This window comes from Camelina sativa, chromosome 5 (genome assembly GCF_030686135.1).
Source record: "Camelina sativa cultivar CO46 ecotype springtype chromosome 5, ASM3068613v1".
Lineage (NCBI taxonomy): Eukaryota > Viridiplantae > Streptophyta > Magnoliopsida > Brassicales > Brassicaceae > Camelina > Camelina sativa.
In genome coordinates this window covers 3,226,440-3,237,162 of record NC_141884.1, presented here as the reverse complement: position 1 = coordinate 3,237,162, position 10,723 = coordinate 3,226,440, and the positions used below count along the sequence as shown (strand labels likewise).

At 38.0% G+C, this 10,723-nt stretch overlaps 2 protein-coding genes across 13 annotated transcripts; one reads left to right on the top strand and one right to left on the bottom strand.

Annotated features, from left to right (window-relative positions):
- Positions 1-314: 314 nt before the first annotated feature.
- On the bottom strand, positions 315-3,918 carry LOC147943227 (glycosyltransferase-like At2g41451). 12 transcript variants are annotated; one of them, XM_087513038.1, is made up of 11 exons: positions 3,667-3,861; positions 3,452-3,495; positions 3,242-3,339; positions 3,084-3,135; positions 2,579-2,855; positions 2,431-2,483; positions 2,106-2,214; positions 1,874-2,011; positions 1,745-1,789; positions 1,460-1,646; positions 1,069-1,378 (listed from the first exon to the last, which is right to left on the bottom strand). In XM_087513038.1, the coding sequence occupies exons 7-10, from the start codon at positions 2,130-2,132 to the stop codon at positions 1,470-1,472; spliced, it is 387 nt and encodes a 128-aa protein (XP_087369164.1). In that variant the 5' UTR covers positions 2,133-2,214; positions 2,431-2,483; positions 2,579-2,855; positions 3,084-3,135; positions 3,242-3,339; positions 3,452-3,495; positions 3,667-3,861; the 3' UTR covers positions 1,069-1,378; positions 1,460-1,469. The 12 variants fall into 11 exon arrangements, 5 of the variants coding, with proteins under 5 accessions (XP_087369165.1, XP_087369164.1, XP_087369162.1 ...); XR_015598241.1 differs by lacking the exon at positions 3,452-3,495 and adding an exon at positions 315-928 and having other exon boundaries at positions 1,305-1,378; positions 3,667-3,918; XR_015598242.1 differs by lacking the exon at positions 3,452-3,495 and adding an exon at positions 315-928 and having other exon boundaries at positions 1,346-1,378; positions 3,667-3,918.
- A 309-nt stretch (positions 3,919-4,227) lies between these two features.
- On the top strand, positions 4,228-10,233 carry LOC147943226 (nuclear pore complex protein NUP93A-like). Its single transcript, XM_087513023.1, has 12 exons — positions 4,228-4,416; positions 4,808-5,429; positions 5,554-5,870; positions 6,200-6,266; positions 6,567-6,697; positions 6,871-6,937; positions 7,327-7,590; positions 7,836-8,693; positions 8,771-9,069; positions 9,398-9,464; positions 9,738-9,797; positions 9,906-10,233. The coding sequence occupies exons 2-12, from the start codon at positions 5,064-5,066 to the stop codon at positions 9,978-9,980; spliced, it is 2,571 nt and encodes an 856-aa protein (XP_087369149.1). The 5' UTR covers positions 4,228-4,416; positions 4,808-5,063; the 3' UTR covers positions 9,981-10,233.
- The last annotated feature ends 490 nt before the right edge of the window (positions 10,234-10,723 follow it).

Genomic DNA, 10,723 nt, shown 5'->3' with positions numbered 1-10,723 from the left:
AAATAAAATGTAGATTTAAGGATAAATTAAAAAATTTAGCATAAAAATACATTGAAAATGGAGAATAACGCTCTTTATATATAAAAAAAATTTAAATAACTTATTTTTGTGAAACAGAGAGGGAGTAACAATTTTGTTGGAATCGTAAAATGGAAACATATGTGTACTAATTGTTGTAAAACCTTTTTGTTAATTATGATTTACTTCCGGACAAGAAAACAAAAGTGTGTGTCAAAATTAAACCTTTTAGTTATGATTTTGATGTGATGTGGTGGAATAAAACGTGTCATTATCAGAGATTGAAACACACACAATTAAGTAAAACAAGAAACAAGTATGTAAATTGAATCATTTAGTTCATGCATGTTTGCTTGAACACTTCGCAATGATAGAATATGAAGGTTCAGAAATGAAGTTTGAAGGCTCTGTCTTTAGCTAGGACATCAAAAGTTCTGGGGGACACTCTGAGAACAGCTGGGAATATTGTCTACTTGCGTCAGAGAAATTTCAACCAAGCTTTTACCCTTGTCATCCGAATCCCAGACCGGCCATTCAAAACTTGTCTGTAGAGACTCTTTATCATGTCTGCATCAGAAACCCTCGGACATGCAGCTGCAGATTTCGATAACTGTTTCTGCACTGGAAAAGCTGATCAGTGTCATATAGAATCTTGGTACCCTGACTTTAGAGCAGGTCGCTCTCCATATCTTTGGTTGACCCTAAAGCTGGCCTGGCATACAACCTCGTTTGGCCAACCTGACCATTTCACAAGCACCCGCAAACGCTCCCATCGTAATGAATTACTTTACAACAGCGTAGATCTCCTCATGCTGAAAACCATTCCCATGTTTGAGAAACAAAATAAGTAGTGAGAGACTCAACCTTCTCTGATTCATCCTAAAGATCCGAGTACAATACTCAAAATCACCTGTATCAGATCAGAAACAGGCCTTATGGATTATTTTTCGAAGGAAGAGCAATGTCTATTGACTTAAAAGGGGAAGAAAGAAAGGTAGATGCATGTCACAGAGAAACAAAATGACGAACAAAGTAAGGAGGCTTAAGAGGTAAAGGGAAACAACAGATTTTAAAAAGAATGAAATTATAGTTACAGACACAAGGATGAACCATACACACAAGGACACATTGATGCTTCAGAGTTAAGTCTTCAGTTAACACGTTTTTGTAGGGAAGCCCAAAGCTTTTAATAGAAATTCATCAAAAGCATTGTAGCTGAAGTGAGGATTAAACCGCAAATAGAAGTTGAAGATAACAAATCATCAAGAGATAAAAGTGAGTCTCACAACAAATCTAAAATGCGTGAACACATGAAAAAGCTCAAAACCTCAGGAGACAGGGCATTTGTCGTTCCATGACGCTGTCGCAAAAAAGATGGGATCAATGTCAGATTAAGAAAGCAAAAGAATATCTAAGCCAAGGTGAGAGGACAAGAACATACTTTGGGTTCTTCATTTGTAGTTCCATCGATGAGCACCATTGGGCCGAAGATGATCTTGAATCCGAGCAGCAGATTTTCCATTTGCATAGGTTAGAAAATAGTTTGGATTGCCACGAGTTGCCTTTTTATAGTTTCCATAGTAAACATCTCGAGGAAGATGTTTAAAATTCTTCTTGAACATTGATACCTACATGTTACAAAAAACACTTTGGGATATGTTATAGATACTCATAGGAGCATACATCTCAAGATATATAGGAAGCTCTATATGATAATGTTGTGTACCTCAGTGAAAGGTTCTTTGATATCATCTCGCTCAACGCTGCTCTCCTGAAACAAGAACATTTGCGAGTTATCCAAACCCGAAGGAAAAACCACAATTCCAATGTCTTGAAAGACTTTTTTCTAACTCACGTAATTTGCAAAGAGAACTTCATCCACCTCTGCAGGAACATCTCGGAGCAAATTTCTCAAGGAATATTCACGGGTTCCAGAAGGATGTACAAGCTCATCAGTGTCAAGATGCAGTATCCACTCCATACCAGCAGCATCCTAAGCAAAAGGAGAGAGAATGTGAAAAAAGTTGGCTATTCTATCATTTTTTTCTAGTGACTGACTGACTGAATAAGTCAAACGTAACAAGTACCCTTGCCATAGTGATGCCCATTTCCATATTCAAGTTTTGTTTCACGAACAATTCGTAATTACACGGTTTGTAGAAAAACTTCGCCAACCAAGTCTCATTCCATATCCGGCTGTAAAACCAAAATGAGATGGAACTTCAAAAATAACACCTCTACAACAACCATTTCACTTTTAATATATCAAGATAGCACACCAATCAATTATACCACTATTTCTAGGCTTTGTCTAGAAAAACAGATCAGTTGGTTCCTTTATGTCCTTCATATCTTTACCTAGATAGCTCTAAATCCATAACTTAAGGACAAAACAAAACACAAGAATACTACCTCTTAGCTTGCTCTTCTTCTAGTTCTCTTGTCCTGTATATAAAATTTACACCCTGCAAACAAATAATGTCACTGTGAATTACAACATAAAAGACAAAATCAGGATTCACGAACAGAGATCAATTGTAACAAAAAAAAGAAAGCTCACAGGGATGGTCTCCAAAACTCGAGATGCATTTGGGGAAGCAGCAGTGCCTTCAACGAAGAGATAAAAAGTTGAAACTCCAATGACCCTGTGATAATATATCCATGGCAGTGTCTGCTCTAATCCAGCTGAAGTACTCGTCGTTATAAATATCCATGGCAGTGTCTGCTCTAAGACCAAAACGAACCTTTTTCTGGTGTGTGTATGTTACAGCAGCAAGAGGTATCTCAGCATACTGTGTATCAGCAGGGACTATTTGATAAGTGATTGCAGCCAAGATCTACAAAAAGCACACGCCAAATAATCAATTGAGATGCAGTAAAGCAGACAATCTTAAATGGGATGCATTGGTAGATTAAATAAAACAGATTCTGCCTATTGGAACAAAACAGCAAACTCCTAAGTGCATAAGATTTTCAAATTGTGAAAAGTTCATAGAAAATACATATCTTTAAGCTGCTTCTGATCAAGAACTAACGAGAGAAAATCACCAAAGGTTCTTAATTACCTCATCTGAGACTCCACCAAGCGTGGACTTCAAAACCAATGAACAATACTTTCTGCAATATAAGTGCGATTAAGAAAATGGGTTTTATTCTCAACAGAAGTCCAACTTGAAACAACTAAAGAAAGGTTATGAACTAATGATAAAGAGAAGATTTATACCCTTTAGAGACACATCTCTCAAGAAACGCAGATTGTTTCGCAGTGTTTGAAGCGTATCTCATGTCAGGTAGCTCTTTGCTATATAACCTCAACACTTGCTGAAAGAGTTTAAGTTACTAAAATTAATGTCTTTTTTCTCATAAGAAATTAACTGTAAGAGCAGCCTAGACAGGATTAAAAGAAAACCAAGAAACATGTTAGAATGATTACCAACACTCTTGGAAAACAATGTAGCAACATCAAAATATGCGCCTCTGTAATGACTTATATCAGCTCTTATTAGCAATGGCAATGACCACAGAGGGTACTTTAAAAACAAATATGACTAAAGCTAGATGCTCCTTATATCTGCTCTCTAGGATACTACTAGATTCATAGTAGATGGATAGATAAGTTTAAAAAAAAAAAAAAAAAAAAAAACTCACACTTGAACATTTGAGTTTTTTTAAACCAAACATGTTACGCCTCAGAACGCATCTCACAGGAACAAAACATGTTACGGGTTGTTGTACATCGTAAGAAGCTCTCTTACGAGCTGCCATGGATCGGAGGATTCGTTGGGCTCGTTTCGTTCCCCACGATCTGGATTTGAGTTCCAAATTAAACTCGTTCTCTCGTCTGAGAAAAATATTATAGCTTTTTATTTTTATTTTTATTTTTATCCCACTCTCTCGATCTCAGGCAAAAACAAAAGTGAACCAAAAAAAACAATTAAAATTAAGTCGGTTATTAGCCGGTTTAGTCTAAACGCGGAACGTAATTAATTTTTTTTTTTTTTTTTTTTACGAAATTAGAAATTCAGTTTACTTGCGTAATCAAGAAATTACATGTAAGTAACAAAAAAAAAAAAAAAAAAAAAAAAAAAAAAAAAAAAAAAAAAAAAATTCAGTTAATTGCGTAATCAGCTAATTAAGAAATTAAAACTAAACCGGTTATTAGACCGGTTTAGTCTAAACGCGGAAACTTAATTCGTTTTTTTTCCCCTTATAAACAAAAAAAAAAAAGAAAAAAGAAACATTCATCGTCTTCAACCTCTGAACATCCCTTTTTTTTTCGTTTCCCTCTGAACATTCATCGTCTTCGCTGACCTAATTGTGTGTTTCTCTCAGTCTCAGCTTTATCACAAGACTCACGCAAGCCTCAAATAAATAAACTCGCAAGTTTGTTTTCCTCAGGTACATCGGTTCATCTTCAACCTCGAAATTTTTTTTGGTTTCCCGTTTAGCTTCGCATGACCTAGGTTTTTCAGATTTCGCCTGTTCGGTTTTTTTTTTCACTAGATTTGATTAGTTCTCAGGGCTCCTGGTGAATTTTTTTTAGCGAAATCCCCAAATTGATTTTGGCGGGAAAATCGATTACTTACCTAATTGTTCATCCTAGTTTGTTTTTGTATGATGATCGTTGTTCTAGTGACTTCGCCTGTTCGGTTTTTTTTTTCCACTAGATTTGATTAGATTAGTTCTCAGGTGAATTTTTTTTAGCGAAACTTTATCCCCAAATTGATTTTGGCGCCAAAATCGCCTCAAATAAGCTCTGATGATGATGATGATGATGTTTTTTGAACAGGATGACTTCTTCTCCTCCTCCTCCTAATCCTCTTGTCCCTGAGGAGGAGAAAAAACTAATCTCGCAGCATGTTAGTTTTGGCTTGAACTTTAACAAATTTGCTCACATCAACTTCAACTCTACTCATCACTTTCAAACACTTTCTAAAAAACGCAACCCAGCCATAAAACTCAATACTCCTGTGGTGATTACTTCTATTGTTGCAGCAGTGGTTCTTGCTCTAGGTTTGCAATTCCTAAAAAAAAACTAAAAAAACATGTGCCGTCTTCTCTTTTTTCTCTTTTTTCTCTTTTTTTCTTTGACAAAAACTTGGAGATTGCGGGATATAAACACGGGCGCAGAGCTGCTTTTGCAAGAAGGTCACAGTCGCAGTGTCTATGGAATTGCATTTCAACAAGTTGGAACATTAGCAGCTTCTTATGGGCTTGATTCAGTGAACTTCTCTCCTAATGGTTATCACTTGGCATCTGGTGGTGAGGATAGTCAGTTCCCTACTTGGGATCTAAGAATGGGAAAGTCATTGAACATTATCCCTGCTCATGCTAACCTTGTGTCTCAAGTGAAGTATGAACCACGAGAAGGCTACTTCCTGGCCACTGCCTCATACGACATGAAAGTCAATGTAAATACTTCTCTAGTTCTGCTCTTAACTTTGGTTCTAGCTACTGCTTCTTCTGCTGATCGATTTTTTAGGGTTGTTGATTTTAAATTTATTTTTTCTTGGTTAAACAAAAAAAAAAACATAGGGTTCTTCTGTAATCATGTCGGATGCGTATTGTACGGATTGTAAGAAGGAGACGGAGTTGGTGTTCGATCACTCCATTGATGAGACCTCTGAGTGGCGTACCTTCGCTAATGAGTCTTCCAACAGCGATCCCAACCGTGTCGGTGGTCCAACCAACCCTCTTCTCGCCGATAGTGCTCTCACCACTGTCATCGCCAAGCCCAATGGTTCCTCCCGTGATTTCTTGTCTTCTTCTCTCGGGAGGTGGCAGAACCGTAACTCCAACTCCGATCGTGGTTTGATTCAAGCCTTTAAAACTATCGCCACCATGTCTGAAAGGTAGTCCCATTTTCTGATTTTCGTTTATCACCCCCCCTTCTGAGATATTGGATTTGGACTTTACAAAGCATTGAAAACGTTTAGATCACATGGTTTCTTAATGAGAGTACATGGTTTATGCAATGTTGTCTCCGCTTGGTGATTGGTCTTTGTATGTGCTTGCTTTGATTTATATCACGCAGCTTTCGTTATTTGGGGATCCACCTCTTGCATTATTGTTACACGTTTGAGAACCCACATTGTCAGTTACAGAACAAAAGGAGGTTCCTTTTTTAATGTTTCATTGATTCTGTTGTCTTTTTGGTTGTTGTTGTTGTTGGACATTACAGACTACTCGCACGGGAGGGAATCAATGCAGAGCAACTAGCTCGTGATCTTAAATCTTTTGAGCTCAAGGTGAATATTTCTCTTATTCTACATTTCATCTTTAGTTGTGATTCTGCTTCTAATGTGCTTGAATGAATACTTTGTGTTTCTTTTGCCTTGAGATAAGAATAAGTAGTTTTGTTTTTTTGCAAACGAATTCATCATCTCTTGCTGTCGTCTGCTTATTGGTATCGAAGACATTAGACTCCTTCCTTTGTATGCTTGCTTGCTTACACATCTCTCAGTTTGCCTTCAGCTTTTCAAATGTGATTAATTTGTTGGCTGCATTGAATTTGTGGTTTCATAGCTCTCTACTTGCTGATATTGCAGAGAAGGTTCTGCTCTAACCTCGGGATGTCCAACCATGCGGTTAAAGCTGCTCAGTTGGAAGCGTTATCGAAGAAGCTCAAGGCTAAAACCCTAAGGAACGAAGCTCCTTCTCAGTCTATTGCTGCCACTAGGTAATCCCCTTCACCTTCAGTTTTATATTTTCAATCAGTTGTGGAGTGCTAATTTGGGTGGGAGAATGAAACAATTGAAATGTTCCTTCATTACTCAACCTTTCAAATGGGAGTAGCTAGTGTCCACAAGCAAGTGTTGATTCTATTGTCTTTGATGTTGTTGGACATTGCAGACTACTCGCACGGGAGGGAATCAATGCAGAGCAACTAGCTCGTGATCTTAAATCTTTTGAGCTCAAGGTGAATATTTGTCTTATTCTATCTTTCATCTTAAGTTGTGATTCTGCTTCTAATGTGCTTGAATGAATACTTTGTGTTTCTTTTGCCTTGAGATAAGAATAAGTAGTTTTCTTTTCACATGGTCCTCAAACAAATTTCTTTTTTTAAGTTGTTTTTTAGCAAACGAATTCATTATCTCTTGATGCTGTCCGCTTATTGGTATAGAAAGATTGATTACTTATTACAGAGGCGCATATTTTGTTGTTTCCTACTTAAAAGTTGTCAATTGTATATTTGTACTATGCAATCAATAATCTTTAAAAAGACAATGGATATGGATGATTGGCTTAGTGACAGGATATATTAGAGGGTTTGGATGCTAAATATTGCATGTGAATTTGACTTGGCAGGAGGATTGGAGAAAAGAAAAACGTGACTTCCTTCAGAGCCTCAGCAGAATATCAATGCTACCTAAAACGAATTTCACTGATACAAGCAGAGAGGCTCATGCTGGTCAACTAGTGCCGGTGGCTTCAAGTCCTCGAGTGTCCTCAATACCAGGCAAAGAACTTGTGGCTCTGGCTAACATACCCATTCATGAGAAAAAGGCATACATCTATGGAGAGGTTGTGAAGAAACTTAACACTTCAAAAGAACGAGGCTTGCCATTTAGAGTAAGGATTTCCTATACCTTGACTTAAAACTTAGTACTAGTTCACTTTCCTTGAATTACTGTCGATACGTCTAGCTGAAAACTATTAATTTCCCCTAACTACTTTAAGAAGTCAAGCTAGAATTGTTATAACTTTTTGTTCGGTATGCACTCTACCTCTTATGCAGCAGCCATTTTAACTGGCTACCCTCATATTGACTGTTTGGGTGTGCTTTCTACTGATCCTAGTTTTGACTTTTTGTACAGCCTGCTATGTGTTTTAAGGACGCTTATGATACTCCTGGTGCTGAGGTAACTCGCGGAAAATCAGTCAACATGCAGAAGAAACTTTTACTCTACACCATCATTTCTGGCTCCCGTAGGCAAATTGAGCGCATACTGAGGGATCTGTCTACACTATTCAACACAATTGAAGATTTCTTATGGTTCAAATTATCATGCATAAGGGACGTCACTGGTGGATCTTCATCTGTGGTCCTGAATGATGGCCTTGCACCGTACAGTTTAGATGATCTTCAGGCCTATCTCAATAAATTTGAGCCTTCATACTACACGAAGAATGGTAAAGACCCCTTGGTATATCCATATGTTTTGCTTCTCAGCATTCAGTTGCTACCAGCTATCATGCACTTATCCAAAGAAGCAGGAGATGGAGGGTATAATATCGATGCTCTTCATATAGCTATTTGTCTAGTGGACCATTCCGTTTTATCAGAAGGCTCTGGGACTGGCCACAAACTAAGTGTGATGGATCCTAATGCTGAGGCATCTAGCATGATAAGGCAATATGGGTCAATGTTTTTGCATCATGGAGATTTCCAAATGGCGGTAGAGTATTATGCACAAGCTGCTGCTACTGTAGGTGGGGGACAATTAGCTTGGTCTGGAAGAAGTAATACGGATCAACAGAGGCAGAGAAACTTTATGCTGAAGCAGCTGCTGACTGAGATTCTGCTTCGAGAAGGTGGCCTTTACTTTATGCTTGGGGAAAGAGGTTCTGGTGAAGAAGGTCAGCTTGGAAGGTTTTTTACTGATTCTAGATTGCGACAGCAGTTCTTGGTTGAAGCTGCGCATCAATGTCAGGAAGCTGGATTATATGACAAAGTAAGTAACTTCTCATCTAACATTGTTTGGAGCCTAAGTCTTTTATAGAATTTTCACCATGGTTTTCATTTTCCCAGTCCATAGAAATACAGAAGAGAGTCGGTGCATTTTCGGCTGCCTTGGAATCTCACTCCATCGATGAGACCTCTGAGTGGCGTACCTTTGCTAATGAGTCTTCCAACAGCGATCCCAACCGTGTCGGTGGTCCAACCAACCCTCTTCTCGCCGATAGTGCTCTCACCACTGTCATCGCCAAGCCCAATGGTTCCTCCCGTGATTTCTTTTCTTCTTCTCTCGGGAGGTGGCAGAACCGTAACTCCAACTCCGATCGTGTTTTGATTCAAACCGTTAAAACTATCGCCACCATGTCTGAAAGGTAGTCCCATTTCTGATTTTTTCGTTTATTCCCCCCCTTTTGAGATCCCCTTCTGAGATATTGGATTTGGACTTTACAAAGCATTGAAAACGTTTAGATCACATGGTTTCTAATGAGAGTACATGGTTTATGCAAAGTTGTTTCCCGCTGGAGATTGGTTTTTGGATTTATATCACGCAGCTTTCGTTATTTGGGGATCCACCTCTTGCATTATTGTTACACGTTTGAGAAACCACATTGTCAGTTACAGAACAAAAGGAGGTTCCTTTTTTAATGGTTCATTGATTCTGTTGTCTTTTTTGGTTGTTGTTGTTGTTGGACATTACAGACTACTCGCACGGGAGGGAATCAATGCAGAGCAACTAGCTCGTGATCTTAAATCTTTTGAGCTCAAGGTGAATATTTGTCTTATTCTATCTTTCATTTTTAGTTGTGATTCTTCTTCTAATGTGCTTGAAGGATTACTTTGTGTTTTTTTTTGCCTTGAGATAAGAATAAGTAGTTTTGTTTTTTTGCAAACGAATTCATCATCTCTTGCTTTCTTGCTTACACATCTGTCAGCTTGCCGTCTGTTTTCAAATGTGATTAATTTCTTCTGCCACTATATGATGTTTTTTTCTAATTTTTTTTTTTTTTTTTTTTTTGCCGTTTTTAAATACTCTTCAAAGACAACATTTGAGGATGTGTTTCCTGCTGAGGCGACGAGCGTTGAAGAATACCTGCAACAGGTACTTTTGTTTCTCGGATGTTTACTACATATATTATAATATAGATTGATTGTCTTGGTTGGCGATGCATGGCCATTATGATGTGTGTTGTTTATTGTTTTGTTTTAGGTTCATGAAATGGCTATGGTATCAGCTATACAGGAAGCCCAAAAGGATAATGTTCGAAGCTTTAATGACTACTGATAAGCCATACATAGTGTACACAAGGAAGAAGACACGTGCGACTGAAGCGTAGGAGAGGAAGGAGCACGTGACTAAGATTGTATATAAGACTTTACTCTGTTCGTTATTCAGTTTTATGCATTGTTTGGTGATTGTTAGCGACGTATGTGTTGCTCTGGAATCGAGTTATTGATCCGGTGATGTCCCGGAGGCTCATTCCGTTATAAACATTGTATCCTTCAGATAAGAAATAAAGATTACGTATTCATTCTTATCAACTACATGATGAAAGTGCTGGAGGTTTGTATTCTTGCTATCCATATTTCCACTTTAACTTTATTCGTTACTTCTTTTTCCTCCTAGTATTTGGTTTCTTCTCGTTATGCTTTTGCATAGAAAGATTGATAACTCATTACAGAGGCGTTTTGTTGATTCCTACTTAAAAGTTGTCAATTGTACTATGCAATCAATAATCTTTAAAGAGACTTTTCATGGATATGGATGATTTGCTTAGTGACAGGATATATTAGAGGTTTTGGATGCTATATATTGCATGTGAATTAACTTGGCAGGAGGATTGGAGAAAAGAAAAACGTGACTTCCTTCAGAGCCTCAGCAGAATATTAATGCTACCTAAAACGAATTTCGCTGATACAAGCAGAGAGGCTCATGCTGGTCAACTAGTGCCGGTGGCTTCAAGTCCTCGAGTGTCCTCAACTCCAGGCAAAGAACTTGTGGCTCTGGCTAACATACCCATTCATGAG

Coding starts and splice junctions, on each gene's coding strand:
- LOC147943227 (XM_087513039.1), bottom strand. CDS start 2,132: ATGGAAATGGGCATCACTATGGCAAGG. Junction 2,012..2,105: donor TGGGCATCACTATGGCAAGG/GTACTTGTTACG, acceptor CCTTTTGCTTAG/GATGCTGCTGGTATGGAGTG. Junction 1,647..1,744: donor TCAAAGAACCTTTCACTGAG/GTACACAACATT, acceptor TGTAACATGTAG/GTATCAATGTTCAAGAAGAA.
- LOC147943226 (XM_087513023.1), top strand. CDS start 5,064: ATGTGCCGTCTTCTCTTTTTTCTCTTTTTTCTCTTTTTTTCTTTGACA. Junction 5,871..6,199: donor ATCGCCACCATGTCTGAAAG/GTAGTCCCATTT, acceptor TGGACATTACAG/ACTACTCGCACGGGAGGGAA. Junction 6,267..6,566: donor TTAAATCTTTTGAGCTCAAG/GTGAATATTTCT, acceptor CTGATATTGCAG/AGAAGGTTCTGCTCTAACCT.